At 42.1% G+C, this 16593-nt stretch overlaps 1 protein-coding gene across 5 annotated transcripts in view; it reads left to right on the top strand.

The window, feature by feature from the left end:
* The window catches only part of ANKIB1 (ankyrin repeat and IBR domain containing 1), a 155372-nt gene that overhangs the window by 68144 nt on the left and 70635 nt on the right, over positions 1 to 16593 (top strand). For all 5 annotated transcript variants that reach the window (XM_062178059.1, XM_062178057.1, XM_062178056.1 and 2 more), the window contains 2 exons: positions 1408 to 1590; positions 11642 to 11759. In XM_062178059.1, the coding sequence (XP_062034043.1) occupies positions 1408 to 1590; positions 11642 to 11759 (301 nt within the window). The remainder of the gene's footprint in view (positions 1 to 1407; positions 1591 to 11641; positions 11760 to 16593) is intronic.

Below are 16593 nucleotides of genomic sequence, written 5' to 3'. Positions count from 1 at the left end.
ATACTTGGTTTGTTTATTTGCATATTTTCACAACTTAAAAAAATTTCTTTTAAAAAATGATCTTAACTCTGAGGCATAACCCTGGCCTACAGCAGCAAGCCCATCATTTCAAGCCACGTCATTGGCATAAGTCCCTGTTTTGTCTTTGGATGACTGTAGAGGAACTATAAGGAGTCAGTTTCAAAGAACTTTACAAGAAGGTCCATGTGTTTGTTATGGGGTGAGATGGGGAGATAAAGTTATTTGTAAGAAAATACAAAGAAGCTATTTTTGATCAACCATCATACAAAATGAAAACCTCTAAACAGTGTTCACATTTAGGTCATAAATATGAACCTGGCAGAACTTCAAGATGGACCCAGGATGCATTTGGCTCCCTCAGAATATGCAACAGCCTGTCCTGTAGCAGTGTAAGATCCAGTCATAGCGACAGACTTGGCCAAACTTGTCTCTAAATCCCATTCTGCTGCTTACTGGCTTGGCAGCTTTGGTCAAGTTCTTTAACTTTTCTGACATATTAAAATACCCCTGTCAGATGAGGCTGTTCTTATTAACCAAGAACACATATTTAAAAGTGCTTAATGTAGTGCTTGGTATTTAGAAAACATTGAATAGTGGTGTCCTTTGTGATCTTATATGTATGAGTATGGCTGAATCCTATAAAAACATCTTCATGCCTAATTGTCAGCTGTCCTTTAGGATTGTCCCAGGTTAGGCTGCCAAGGTTACGGTATGTATGTCCTCCCTAATGTGTCTGCAGACATTTGGAGAAACTAGAACTCACAGCCTTTAGTAACAGCGCCCTCGAAGTCTTCAGGGCCCACCGAGACCTCAGCAGTGAACAAGTCAAGTCGTTATTCCCCGTGTCTCCCCACCTGGTCTGGCAGCAGCACTGCCCGTGGCTGTTGAGGAATACTGAAAGCAGCTTTGTCTCAGTGACTTGCTCACTCCAATAGTGTGCCAGGGTTTCACTGACTAACGAATATGCAAGGGAAAACTCCTGTCTGCCATACCTGGACATTCAAGTATTGGAGGTTAAAGTAACAGTATTGGCAGTTTAAGAAAGATTGCTAGGAATTATAAGATAATTTTAAACTTACAACATTAAATAACTATTCTTTTATCTTTAAGTGAAACTTTGTCTTGAGACTGGAAAAAAGAATGCCAAGAAATTTCTCTTTAAAGCTGAAGAAACTGGCTTTTGGGGTTGTTGCAGTTTTTATTGTTTTAGCCAGAGGAACTTGTCTCATTACTGAAAAGCAAAAATTATTCATCTTTACATCCAAATACGGGTTCTATACATCTTGTTTGTTGTTGCCATGTTGTTAAATGTTTTTATAATATGTAGCATAAAATGACTTGTTATTTAAACCTGTGGTTGCAAGTTTTTGAAAGAGACTTTTTTAGCTTTTAGTAAAACATGGAGGAGACTTGTTTGCTGAGAATGAAAATAAAGATACTCCTTGTGATTGTGCTGAAAAGCAGCACCACAAAGATCTGGCCCTCAATCTGGAGTCTCAGATGGTATTCTCACGGGATCCTGAAGCTGAAGAAATCGAAGCGGAATATGCTGCGTTAGACAAACGAGAGGTAATTGTCTCAAATGAACCATTTGTAATAATTATGTCTTTAAATGTTAGTTTTATTTTTAAAAGTTCAGTCTATGTAATCCTCTTTGCAGTATGCTAAATATCCTGTCTTCTCCATAGTCAGAAGTGTAAAATTACATCCGGAAACCCTGGGGTGGGAAGTCTTTTCTCTCTCATAGGTGTGTTTACTTCTATGTGGAGAGAGGTGCTGATGTGTGATATGAGACCTATCTGCTCCTACTACTCCAAGGCTGTAAGCCTCCTCTTCCTCATTCTCTGCTTTTCTGTGTGCTCTTACCAACAAATATGCTTTGGTAACTACAATTAAAAAAAAAAAAAAGATAGGATGGGCATGTAGCTTTTCTGCTAAAATGCTGTTTAAGATGCCCGTGTTCTCTATCAGAGTGCCTGGATTTGATACCCAGCTGCAGCTCCTGACTCCAGCTTCCTGCTAATGTAGACCCTGGGGGGCAGTAGCGATGGCTCAAGTAATTGGATCACCACCTTTGGAGACCCGGATTTAGTTCCTGGCCCCTGGCTTTAACCCCAGCCCAGCCCTAGGCATTTGGGAAGTGAATCAATTGATGGGAAGAACATTTTCTCTATCACTGCCTCTAAAATCAAAAAATTTTAAAAACAATAAAATTAAGAACTACTGAGCATCCTTCTCTAGCCCAGTCCTTATCTCCTTTATTCATAACCCCATCTATGCTCTTCATGTGAGAGGTTGTCTATACATATCAGCTTCCTCACCTTGCAGTCAGCCCATTGCTGTATGACTTTGTGCCCTTTGTCTGTGATGTCATAGTCCCATAGTGCCAAATCCAGGAGGTACTTTTCCCTCCTCCTCTTTCTTGAAGTGCATGCTGCACTGGATACAATTGACCACTCCCTGTTTAATGAAACTTTCTTCCCTTGGCTTTAGGGAGGACATTGTCTTCTGAGTTTCCTTTCTCTCTTCTCTGACTCAGTCAACATGACCTCTGTCCACTGATTTGCTTCAGACATAAACATGGCAAGCATTCTTGATCGCGCACATCTCTTTAACCATCACATCCAGCCAATCAGGAATTCCTATCAGTTTTACCCTCACGTGTGTGGTTTTGATCCATTTGTTCTTCCCAGTCTCCGCTTCTGCTTCCCTAAGCCCTTGTCACCTTCACTTCTGAACCATTGTCACAGCTTCCTAACTCATCTCCTTCCTTTTAGTCCCTTTGGAACCCATTTTGTACACAAGAACCAGAGTGACTTTTTTTTTGACAGGTAGAGTGGACAGTGAGACAAACAGACAGAAAGGTCTTCCTTTTTCCATTGGTTCACCCCCCAATGGCCTCTGCGGCCGGCGCACCACGCTGATCCAAAGCCAGGAGCCAGGTGCTTCTCCTGGTCTCCCATGTGGGTGCAGGGCCCAAGCACTTGGGCCATCCTCCACTGCCTTCCCAGGCCACAGCAGAGAGCTGGACTGGAAGAGGGGCAACAGGGACAGAACCGGCACCCCGACCAGGACTAGAACCCGGGGTGCCGGCACCGCAGGCAGAGGATCAGCCTTTGGTTGCAGCAGAGATGCCGCTGCCTGGGCCTCCTACATCCCATACCAGAGTGCCTGGCTTTGAGCACTGGCTCCGTTTCTGTTTCAGCTTTCTACTAATGTATATCTTAGGAAGCAGCCAGTGATGACTGCAGCATTTGGGTCCCTGCCACCACGTGGGAGACCTAGCTGGAGTTCCCATCTCTTGGCTTTGGCCTGGCCCAGCCCCAACTGTTGTGAGCATTTGGAGAATGAGGCAGCTGATGGAAACCAGGAGCAGAGAGCAAGCTCCGCTCTGCTGTTTCACTCCTCAAAGGCCTGCAGCAGCCAGGGTTGGACCAGGGCAGGGCCAAAAGCCCAGAACAAAATCCAAGTTTCCCATGTTTGTGGCAGGAACCGTTACTTGATCATCACCTCTTCGAGTGGTCTGCGTTGGCTGGAAGCCAGGCTGGAAGCTGGAGGCCAGATGCTCCACGGCGGGACATGGGTGTCTTAACCACTAGGCTGCACATCCGTTTCTCCCATGAGCTTTTTGCAGTGCCCTGGTATAATTATTTTTTCTATTTTCAACCATTTCCTGAAATTTATAATAAATATTTACTACTAAAATGAAAAAATTTCTCCCTTCTGACTTTACCCCTGAGAATTAATAGTTTATTGTGTTCTCCCAGGCTTAAGCAACCACATAGGCATACTAGATTTTTAATGCAACGGTAAAATATTTTTGGGTCCTAAAGTTTGTGTTTTTTTTTTTGTGTGTTTTTTTTTTTTTTTTTTTTTTTTTTTTACAGGCAGAGTGGACAGTGAGAGAGAGAGAGAGAGAGAAAGGTCTTCCTTTTTGCCATTGGTTCACCCTCCAATGGCCGCCGCGGTAGGCGCGCTGCGGCCGGCGCACCGCGCCGATCCGATGGCAGGAGCCAGGTGCTTCTCCCAGTCTCCCATGGGGTGCAGGGCCCAAGCACTTGGGCCATCCTCCACTGCACTCCCTAGCCACAGCAGAGAGCTGGCCTGGAAGAGGGGCAACCGGGACAGGATCGGTGCCCCGACCGGGACTAGAACCCGGTGTGCCGGCGCCGCTAGGCGGAGGATTAGCCTATTGAGCCGCGGCGCCGGCCCTAAAATATTTTTTCAACTCAACAGTAAATCATTGAGCAGCTCTCCCAAGTTAGAACATATTATCTACACATTTTAACCACTTACCTATTGATAAACATTAAAGTAACTTAGAAATCCTTACCTTTGAAAGCAAAGGACAATGAATATTTGCTTACTTTTAAGTAACCTCCTGTAACTTTCATATCCTAAGTTTTTCACTTGAAGGGGTGCAATTTTTTATGACTTATGAATTTGTGACATGCTAATATTATAACCATATGCTTCTATTTATTTTCTAGTTTTGTGGTTTTTAATCCATATTGGATTTGTTTTTATCTACTGCCTTGATAATATAAAGGATAATACTTCTGTACTCAAGTAAATATTTGTACAGAAATTTTTACAGCAGTACTATTCACTATGGCCAAAAGGTAGAAACAACCCAAATGTCTATCAACTAATGATTGGATGAACAAAATGTGGTATATGCACACAGTGGTATATTACCTAACTATAGAAGGGAACAAAGTAATAATAGAAGCTTTAATATGGATCAACCTCAGAACCAGTATGCTAGGTGGAAGAAACCGGACACAAAAGGTCACGTATTGGAATGATTCCACTTCAATGAAATACCCAGGATAGATAAATCTGTAGAGGCAGAAAGTACTTTGGTTGTTGTCAGGGGCTGCAAGGATAGGGGAATAACTAGGCACTGCTTCGTGGATCTGGGGCTTTAGGAGTGATGAAAATTTTTGGAATTATATAGAGATGGTGGTTGCACAACGTTGTGAATGTACAGGATGCCTCTGAATTGTATGCTTTAAAATGGTTAATTTTATGTTGTGTGAATTTTACTTCATTGAAAGGGTGATGCCCACACCCACAGCAAGGGAATGCTTTCTTTAAAATTCATCTGGGTGGGGAGCAAGCAGTCATTTAGCCTAACAGTTAAGGCCCCAACTAACATGCCTACATCCAACATTGTAGTACCTGTGTTCAATAGGCTACACCAGGCCGGCGCCGTGGCTTAACAGGCTGATCCTCTGCCTTGCGGTGCCGGCACACCGGGTTCTAGTCCCGGTTGAGGTGCCGGATTCTATCCCGGTTGCCCCTCTTCCAGGCCAGCTCTCTGCTGTGGCCTGGGAAGGCAGTGGAGGATGGCCCAAGTGCTTGGGCCCTGCACCTGCATGGGAGACCAGGAGAAGCACCTGGCTCCTGGCTTCGGATCAGCGCGATGCGCCAGCCGCGGTGGCCATTGGAGGGTGAACCAACGGCAAAAAGGAAGACCTTTCTCTGTCTCTCTATCTCACTATCCACTCTGCCTGTCCAAAAAAAAAAAAAAAAAAAAATAGGCTACACGAGCTCCTGACTCCAGCTGCCTGCTAATGCAGACCTTGGGAAGCAGGCCCTAAAAGTTCAAGTAATTGGGTTCCTGCCACCCACATGGAATACCTGGACTGAGTGCCTGGCCATTGTGAGCATTTGGGGAGTGAACCAGCAGATGAGGACCTTGTGTCTCACTGCCTCTGCCTCCCTCTCAAGTAAATAAAGAAAAAAAAAGTTTAATTTTTTGTTCCTCCTTGTGATCAACTTTTGAGTATATTGCCCATGTTAGTAGTTTTACATGACTTTCCTTGTAATTTGATATTTAAAATTTGTTCTCAAGGTAAAGTGTCTATTTTAACTAAATTTTTTCAAAAAACATTTATTATTTGTTTGTTTATTATTTGAAAGGTAGAATGACAGAGAGGGAAAGATAGGGCATGATCTTAACATCCACTGGTTCACGCCCCAAATGACAACAGCTAGGGCTGGGCCAGGAGCCAGGAGCTCCATCCAGGTTTCCCCTGTGGTTGTCATGGATCCAAGCACTTGGGCTATATTCATACCTTCCAGACACAAGAGTAAGGAACTGGATTGGAAGCAAAGCAGCTGGACTTGGACTGGCACTCAGTAGCTTAACACGCTGCCTCACAATGCCAAGCCCTTAACTAAGTTTTGATTGTTAGTAGTCTGAATAGTAGATAATATTGCATCTCAGTAACTTCTCCTTGACACATATTAATTCAATCATCCCATCTAAGTGATTAATTTAAGGTTCACTTCTTAACCCCGTTAATCAGGAAAAAATCCAGGTAAGTGCTTAGCTATTTTAGGTTCTTAGAAATAACAGTGAGGAACAAAGATCAACATCTGCCCTCTAGGTATTGATATCCTAGCAAGGAGAGAGAAACACACAAATAAGTTTATAATGTCAGAGAGTGATAACGCTGTAGGGAAATAAAACTAAGAGTGATATCTTGGAAGACTGTGTTCATTTTATTTAAACCCCAGAGGAAAGAACAGAAAACTCAGGGAATATCAGGCATAGGGAGGGGGTCAGACTTTGTAGGAGAGTGATGTGTGAGAGCGTCCCAGCGATGAAGGAAAGGTAAGCAGTGTGCCCATCTAAGATTCTCCTGCCCCTCCCCAGTCCCAGTCTATGACTCAGGAAGGCTCGTGTTTCTTTTCTGAGCTGTATTGGAGGTTTCCTTAGCTGGCTACTCTGCTTAGCCTTAGCAGGTTTACCCTACTCTGCTCTGCAGGAGCAGCTGCCTTCCTGTTGGGTCAGAGCAAGGGATAGTGTTGATCTTGATGCCCAGGCAGGAACAGCTGGATGAGAAGAGGAGAAACTGAAGTGAAGGGAAGTGTCTAAGAATATAGACTTTTTCCTGGCTGTTTCTTCCCTCTCCATCCCTCCCTGGCAAAGCTCATGGATCAGCTAATGAGAGATTAGTATTAAAGGGAATTGGAGGGACCAGCGCTGTGGTGCAGTAGGCTAAACCTCTGCCTGCAGTGGAGGCATCACATATGGGTGCCGGTTCAAGTGCCGACTGCTCCTCTTCCGGTCCAGCTCTCTGCTATGGCCTGGGGAAATAGTGGAAGATGGCTTAAGTGCTTATGCCTCTACACCCACCTCGGAAACCCGGAAGAAACTCCCAGCTCTTGGCTTCAGATCGGCCCAGTTCTAGCCATTGTGGTCACTTGAGGAGTGAGCCAGCAGATAGAAGACCTTTCTCTTTCTCTCTCTCTCTCTCTCTCTCTCTCTCTCTAACTTTCTCTCTCTCAAATAAAAAATAAATAATCTTTTAAAAAGAAAGAAAAGGAATCAGAAATACATAACTTATCCCCCCACCCCCATATGTCTTTTACATCTTTTAAAACTTAAGCAGTTACCAGCACATTTGGGTAAATAAATACCTATTCTTTCTCTCTCTGACAATGAACATGTTTCACCTTTACGGTTGAGGGCAGCAAGTAAAGCAAGAGCCTGTTTTCATTTTGGGGAAAAAAAAATACTTCTTTCCTGCCAGGCATTGTGGTGCAGCTGGTTAAGCCGCTGCTTAGGATGCCCATATTCCCTATCAGAGTGCCTGGGTTAGAATCTTACCTGCACTTCCAATCTAGCTTCCTGCTACTGCACTTCCTGGGCTCAAGTACTTGCATTCGTGTCACCCACAAGGGAGACCTGAATAGAGTCCCTAGCTTCTGCCTTTGGCCTGGCCCAGCCCAGCCCTGACTCTTGTGGCCATTTGGAGAGTGAACCAGCATACGGAAAAATCAATCAATCAGTCTCTTCCCCCTCACCCTGGCTCCCTCTGTCTCTCTAGAGCCTCCCTCTTCCCCTGCCTGTCACTCTGCGTTTCAAATAAACAGATCTTTTTAAAAATACGTTTCATAATTCCTTTATGTTATAGTCTTTCTGAAACAGTTTTTGAAAATAACTATCATTTTATCAAAGCAGTGCAGTTTGTATGTTAGACTGTATCATATTTCTCCCGTGGTCTTCTGGTAACAGTAGTATGCACTGATGAAAAAGAGGTACCTTTATTTCACTGTTTCTTTTTAATTTGGTTTCCTTTTTCTTTCTCTGTATCAGTACTGACTGCCTTGAAGGTTATTGCTGGTTTGTGTTTAATCTGAAAATAGAAGCAGTTTATCTTTATAAGAGGAAAGAGAAAGGCACCTTCATTTTAATCCTTCCTGCAGAAGAGAGAGCCAGTACACACTTGGGACCGAGCAGTGTGTTGAAATGCTTCACATGACCTGAATTACAGTTCTGTTGCAGAGGTTTGGAGTGAATATATAACGTGTTCATGAAGGCAGGAGTTCTTTGTCCTTCAACAACTTTTTTTCTTCCGTTGTTACCTATTGAAATTTAAAACTGCATGCATTTAAAAAAGCTTAATCTATACAGATTGCTTTATCTTATCTCTTCTTTCTTAGTGTATCTAAAAGCAGATCTTTTACTATGTCATATCAAAATTGCAAGGCAAATCAATTTTTTCCCTATTAGTCACTCTCACTATCAGTTTCTAGATAACACTAATTTGTGAGTCATGATTAAATTCACCATTCGCCTTCTACTTATTTGGCTCGGCATGAATGAAGTAGAAGTATGGCTAATTTGGAAAAGAATATTTAAGAAATAAGACCAGGAAAAAGGCAGATGCTGCAGGTGGAAATAAGGTGAAATACTATCACTGCTGAGGCAAGGAGAGGTTTCTGGAATCCCAGGACTGGACTTGGAACACATTTTCTAGGAGCAGTGTTTATGTACAGTATCTAACACACAATGGAGTGAACACTGCAGACCATGAAAGAGGATGAAAGTTTGTTTCATAAAATAAGTTAAAAGCAGACTGTACACAATATAGTTTGGGACTTTTTTCTGAGGAGAATTTGTGTTAAATTGTGTTAAATGAAGGATAGATTCCAACACTTAAAATATGTGATCAAAAGATGATTATTTTAAAGGTTCATGATAAAAGATGCCCAGTTATTAAATGATACACTGTTTTTTATTTTCACCCAAGTGTATCTGAGGACCAGCTCACTGAATTTTACCAACATTAAGTATATTGTCTTTTTTTTTTTTTTTTTAAACTTTGGCCATTTTGCTAGATGAAGTTTGTATCTTGAGGATGTTTGTATTTTTATTACTGTTTAAATTCCTTTTAACTCACTGCTTATCATGAATCTTACTGATTCCTTATGCATTAAAGGGAAAATATGTTCCAGTCTCAACAGATTTTCATGTGGTCAAAAGTGTTAATCTTTTTTTTTTTTTAAGATTTATTTATTTATTTGAAAGGCAGAGTTACAGAGAGGGAGAGGCAGAGAGGGAGAGATCTAACATCCACTGTTTCACTCCCCAAAGGGCCACAAAGGCCAGAACTGGGCCATTCAGGAGCCAGGAGCTTCTTCCAGGTCTCCCACTTGGGTACAGGATTCCAAGCACTTGGGCCATCTTATATGGCCTGCTTTTCTAGGTCATAGTTGAGAGTGGGATCAGAAATGAAGCAGCAGGGTCTTGAACCAGCATTCAGTTGGGATGCCAACACTGCAGGCAGTGCTTTACCCACTATGCCACAGCACCAGCCCCAAGAGTGTTAGTCTTTTAGGTTATTAACATACTCATTGTTTTCCTATGCATCCCTGGCAGAAAATGTCTAAGGATTAGGAATTTAATCAGGTTAGAGCAGCTAGGAGAAATGACCACTGGTAAATAGAACTAGTCATGGATTTAAGTGAAAACTGATGAAATTGTTACCACAATGTTAAAAAACAAAGCCAGGAATAAAAGTAACATCTAATTATAGAATATGTAAATCACCTACAATTGCTGAGGTGATTTGTTAACTCCCCTGAGCATTCAGAAAGCTGTGATACAACAGTCAGGGCTGGACTAGGCTGAAGCCAAGAGCCCGGAGCCTCTTCTAGGTTTCTCACATGGGTGCTGGGGCCCAGGTACTTTGGCCATCCTCTGCTGCATTTCCCAGGTGCTGGATCAGAAGCGGAGCAGCCAGGACTCAAAACGGTGCCCATGTGGGATGCTGGTGCTGCAGGCAACAGCTTTACCTGCTACACTGCAGTGCCAGCCCCAACTTTGTGTTGTTAACCTGGAAGAGGGTTACAGTGGGGTGACTAGAATTAATAACTATGAATTAGATACTATACAAAGAATTGGAAGAGAGGAGCTGGTGTGCTGCAAACATAAAAGGTAAAGAAATGGAAATGCTGATTGCCCTGTTGGAGCAGTTAATGCTCTTGTCTCATAAAAAATGTATTATGTTAATCAGAAATTTTAAATAATCATAAACATTTGTAAAAAGATGGTTAAGAGAGAAGTTGAAGAGGAAGGTTTCAAGTTGGTGTGCACAATGGTCCTGGATATATACTTCTGGAGATGTGATTTTATCAGTGCACACAAAGAAAGTGAAGTTCTATCACACTAAATTAAATTCACAGTTAGTGTGGAAAGAAAGAAAGAAAGGGAGGGAGGGAGGGAGGAAGGAAAACTGTGATAGATGCTGCCAAAGCACATCTAGGGTTGTTTTTCTGAGCAGTAGTTGGGAATTTTTAAGCTAGGACCTTTGGTTCTATATTTACTGCAGTAAGCTGATTACTTCTGTTTAAAGGAATGAAAGGTATATGTGTGTGTGTGTGTGTATAATTAATGGTAAAATAATATTGAATAAAAATAGAAGAAAAACACGTTGCCTGTGTTGTATATAATGCTTTGCCATAAAATTATGAGGCTATAAATCAAATTTATGATAGTGATTGCTGTGGGCACAGATGAGGAAAATTAGGGAAATGGAATGAGGAAACATGTCACAGGTTTTGTTTCAGAAAGGCCTTGAAACAGGTATGGCAAAAATGTTACTGGTAATTGATTCTGAGTGGTAAGACCATTGTGACCTTTATTTTCCGTATTTTCTGTTAAAAGTTAAATCAATGAAGGATAGCAAAGGACTGAAAAACCTGAGACGATCCAGTACCTTAGGAAGAAAACAGAGGGGCAGTAGAGAACATGAGCTTGAGTAGGAGGTCTGAGCAGTACGGCATTGTCACTTCTCTCCAAGTTAATTAATAGGGACCACATAACCCCAGCAGCAATCCAGGTAGAGTCTGGTTGGATTGCGTGTAGATGTTTTGATGGTTCAGTGACTCAGACCTTGCCTAACTACACACACACTGAATTCACACGTGACTGAACTGTAGAAAGAACAGGCTGGATAGAAGTACACAAGAACTCTAATAATGATTATTGCATAGTAGTATCATTATAGATTTTTGTTTCTAGTGCTTTTTTGTGCTATCCAAATTTTCAGATTGTAAGGTAAGACAGCCTTGCCGTGATAGGATGATACTTTGATTTTCAGAATGGTAAGAGGCATGAGCCCAGCACCTGCTTCCCAGTTTAAAAGAGGCTTTCTGGAAGGGTAAGTGTGAAATCTACGACAGTGGACTTCTGAATTTCAGTAACGAAACTGAAACTGGAAGACTGAGTAAATGATCATCGTATATATGTGTTTATAGATATCTTGATTCTTGCTAAGAGCTTGGTAGTTAACCTAACTTCATTTTTTTCTTTTTGAAGCCATATGAAGGATTAAGGCCGCAGGACCTGCGCAGGCTGAAAGATATGCTTATTGTGGAGACGGCAGACATGCTCCAGGCCCCTCTGTTTACTGCTGAAGCTTTGCTTCGTGCTCACGGTAAGATTAGAAATGTCTTATGCGTCAGATAACGTGAATCTTGTTAAATAAGCCCAAGGTTTCTTAGTGCATCATCCTCATAATACCTTGTATTTGCACTATAAACTAGCTTTAAATCAAAGGGAGGAAATTGAGCAGTTGTTTTAAAACTTGAACTATTAGGCCGGCGCCGCGGCTCAGTAGGCTAATTCTCCGCCTTGCGGCGCCAGCACACCGGGTTCTAGTCCCGGTCGGGGCACCGATCCTGTCCCGGTTGCCCCTCTTCCAGGCCAGCTCTCTGCTGTGGCCAGGGAGTGCAGTGGAGGATGGCCCAAGTGCTTGGGCCCTGCACCCCATGGGAGACCAGGAGAAGCACCTGGCTCCTGCCATCAGAACAGCGCGGTGCGCCGGCCGCAACGCGCCTACCGCGGCGGCCATTGGAGGGTGAACCAACGGCAAAAAGGAAGACCTTTCTCTCTGTCTCCCTCTACTGTCCACTCTGCCTGTCAAAAAAAAAATTTATAAAAAAAAAAAAACTTGAGCTATTAAATGAACTTTGATTGTCGCATTTTAGAAATACATCTAATTTTACTTGGGTTGGGCATTGGATTGCATAGTCCTAGTCTTGGCTTTTGACAATAATTTTTGTTGCAGTCAGTAAAGAATACAGTTCAAGTAAATACCTAAGAATTTTGTTAACAGCATTTATTTTTTGTAAATGCAGTTCCTCTTATTATGAAATACACAAAGTGAAGTTAAAGCATCAACATCAGAATATGCTTTTTTGTTTTTTCGGGTCTTTTTTTTTAAGATTTTTTTTTTTATTTGAAAGGAAGAGTTAAAGAGAGAAAGCTTCTAAGCCTCCACTGGGACTTTTCCTATCTGTTACCTTATATCCCATCAACTACATGTCATACATTTAGAATACATCAAGAAATCATCAAGTCTCAAGTTATGTTGTAAGTTCTCTGTGATTCTTTAAAAATTTTTTTTTTAAAAAAAGGTTATTTGTTTGAAAGTCAGAGTTACAGAGAGAGAGAGAGAGAGAGAGAACTCCATCCACTGGTTCACTTCCCAACTGGCCACAACAGCCAGGCCTACACCAAACTAAAGCCAGGAACCTGCAACTCCATCCAAGTCTCCCACATTGGTGGCACCACCCATGTATTGAGCCATCTTTTACTTCTTTCAGAGGTACATTCGCAGGGCACTGGATTGGAAGTGGAGCAGCAGGGATCAAACCGGTACCCATATGGGATGTCACTGCGGCAAGTAGCAGCTTAACCCACTGTGCCACAACACTGGCTCCCAGTTCTCTGGGATTTTTTTTTTTTTTTTTTTTTTTTTTAGTTTAACTTCCTCCTTTCCCATTTGTATCCCTTTAATGTTTTTTTCTTGTCTGATGGCCCTGGCTAACACCTCTAGGACTATATTGAACAGCAGTGGTGAGAGTGGGCATCCCTGTCTGGTGCCAGTTTTCAATGGAAATGCCTTCAACTTTTCCCCATTCAATATGATGCTGGCCATTGGTTTATCATATACTGCCTTAATTGTGTTGAGGAATGTTCCTTCTAACCCCAATTTGCTTAGGGTTTTCATCATGAAAGGGTGTTGTATTTTGTCGAATGCTTTCTCTGCATCTATTGAAATAATCATATGATTTTTGTTTCTCAATCTATTAATGTGATGTATTACATTGATTGACTTTCGAATATTGAACCATCCTTGTATACCAGGGATAAATCCCACTTGGCCCGGGTGAATGATCTTTCTGATGTGCAGTTGGATTCGGTTTGCCAGAATTTTGTTGAGTATTTTTGCATCTATGTTCATCAGGGAGATAGGTCTGTAGTTTTCTTTCTCTGTTGTGTCTTTTCCGGGCTTAGGAATTAAGGTGATATTGGCTTCATAGAAAGAATTTGGGAGGGTTCCCTCCCTTTCAATCGTTTTGAATAATCTGAGAAGAACTGGGGTTAGTTGTTCTCTAAATGTCTGGTAAAATTCGGCAGTGAAGCCATCCGGTCCTGGGCTCTTCTTTTTTGGTAGTGCGTTTATTACTGATTCAATTTCTTCCATGGTTATGGGTCTGTTTAGATTTTCTATATCTTCATGGCTCAGTTTAGGAAGGTTGTATGTGTCCAGGAATCTATCCATTTCTTCCAGGTTCCCCAATTTGTTAGCATACATCTCTTTGTAGTGGTTTCTAATGATTCTTTTTATTTCTGTTGTGTCTGTTGTTACATTTCCATTACTATCTTTGATTTTACAGATTTGGGTCTTCTCTCTCCTTTTTTTGATTAGTTGGGCCAATGGTGTGTCGATTTTGTTTATTTTTTCAAAGAACCAGCTCCTGGTTTTGTTGATCTTTTGTATTGTTTTTTTGGTTTCAATTCTGTTTATTTCTTCTCTGATCTTTAGTATTTCTTTCCTCCTGCTGGATTTGGGCTTGACTTGCTGCTGTTTTTCTAAATCCTTGAGGTGCATGGAGAGTTCATTTGTTTGGTTCCTTTCCAGCACCAATTGCTATAAACTTTCCTCTTAGCACTGCTTTTGCTGTGTCCCACAGGTTTTGATAGGTTGTGTTATCATTTTCATTTGTTTCTAGAAATCTTTTGATTTCTCTTTTAATTTCTTCAATGACCCACTGTTCGTTTAAGATCATGTTGTCCATTCTCCATATATTTGCATATGGTGTAGAGATTCTTGGGTTGTTGATTTCGAGTTTCACTGCGCTATGGTCTGAGAAGCTGCATGGTATAGTTTCAATTTTTTTGAATTTGTTGAGGCTCCATTTATGGCCTAGCATATGGTCAATCCTAGAGAACATTCCATGTACTGGGGAGAAATACGTGAACTCTGTGGCTGTGGGGTGGAAGGTTCTGAAGATATCTATTAGGTCTATTTGGTCTATACCGTCAATTAGCTCTATTGTTTCCTTATTGAATTTCTGTCTGGTTGATCTATTTATTGGTGAGAGTGGGGTGTTGAAGTCCCCTGTTACTATTGTATTTGAATCTATATCTCCCTTTAAATCCTTTAGTAATTCTTTCAGGTAGCCAGGCGCCTTTTTTTTTTTTAAACATTTATTTATTTATTTGAATGGCACAGATGCAAAGAGAGTGAGAGAGAGGTCTGCTCGCTCCCCAAATGGCTGCAACAGCCCGAGTTTAGGCCATGCAAAGCCAGGAGCCAGGACTTTTTTCCAGGTCTCCCAACACAGGTGTCGGGGCCCAAGGACTTGGACCATCTTCTATTGCTTTCCCAGGCCACATCAGAGAGCTGGATCAGAAATGGAGCAGCCGGGTCTCGAACTGACATCCATGTGAAATGCCAGCACAGCACCGATCCCTCTCTGTGATTCTTAAGGTAGCCATTCTGGGCCGGCACCGCGGCTCACTAGGCTAATCCTCTACCTTGCGGTGCCGGCACACCGGGTTTTAGTCCCGGTTGGGGCACCAGATTCTGTCCCGGTTGCCTCTGTTCCAGGCCAGCTCTCTGCTGTGGCCTGGGAGTGCAGTGGAGGATGCCCCAAGTGCTTGGGCCCTGCACCCCTTGGGCTCCTGCACCAGGAGAAGCACCTGGCTCCTGCCTTCGGATCAGCACAGTGCGCCAGCTGCAGCACGCCAGCCGCGGCGGCCATTGGAGGGTGAACCAACGGCAAAGGAAGACCTTTCTCTCTGTCTCTCTCTCTCACTGTCCACTCTGCCTGTCAAAAAAGAAAAAAAAAAAAAAAAGCCATTCTGGGAGTTGTCACATGGTGAATTGGACCCTCTGGTTTCATATTTGATATTTGACATTTAGGCAGGTTTCAAAGAACAGTATTCTGTAATCAATTTTTTTTAAAGAGAAAGAAAATGGCAAGTAAATGGATATTCTTTTCCAGTCACTTTGAGTCTCTGCTTGTCTATTTTAACTGTAAATCTGTCATCTAAATTAAAATAAAATACCACCTTCTAAAACTTTTGTGTAATCTTTTGATTAGAAGAAAATGTAGAACTCCATTTTCCATCATTCATTGATCACCACTGTTCCTAATTTGTTAAATAGCACTCTGAACTGATGTCCTGACTCGAATACATTCTTTCCCCTTTCCCACTTTGTGTACCTGTGGCTCTTCAGTTTCGGTGGGAATCAAGAACAGCATAAAAGCTAAACCTAAACTCCTAGGATTAGCCCCAGAGAGTCTTAATTCCTTAAGTATGGAATAGGGCATAAAAATGTGTTGTAGACAAACCTCACAAGTGGCTTACTCTCTGAAAATCATTGTTCTGCACACTTATATGATACATGTAACCAATGGCTTTTAAAACCACCAAAACAATAAGCCTGTATCTTCCATTTGACTTTAATCAAATGTTAGAGACTGTGTTTCTAGATGTCTATTGATAATTTTCTATTCATACCCTAAGGATGTCCACAGCTGAACTCAAGGATATATTTGTTTATTTATTTGAAAGGCAGAGATACAGAAAGAGACAAAGACAGAGACATCCAAATCTTCCATTTCCTCGTTCACTCCCCGAAATGGCTGCAATAGCCAGAGATGGGTGGATCCGAATCCAGGAGCCAGGAGCTTCCTCGGGGACACCCATGTGGTGCAAGGGCCCAAACACGTGGACCATCCTCCACTGCCTTCTCTGGCCATTAGCAGGGAGCTAGATCAGAAGCAGAGCAGCTGGGATGCCCATATGGGATGCAGGCTCTGCAGGCAGTGGCTCTATCCATTACCAGGGCCCTATGATTGTTCTTTTAAAATGCCGATCTGAGCTGTCACTCTCTGCTGAAAATTCTTCACTGTCAAGGGCTTCTTTTATTGTTGTTTTTAAGATTTATTTATTTAATTGAAGATTGAGTG

This window comes from Lepus europaeus, chromosome 20, assembly GCF_033115175.1.
Source record: "Lepus europaeus isolate LE1 chromosome 20, mLepTim1.pri, whole genome shotgun sequence".
Taxonomy (NCBI): Eukaryota; Metazoa; Chordata; class Mammalia; order Lagomorpha; family Leporidae; genus Lepus; species Lepus europaeus.
Note: the sequence above shows the minus strand (reverse complement) of the source record. Positions and strands in the feature narration are given on the sequence as shown.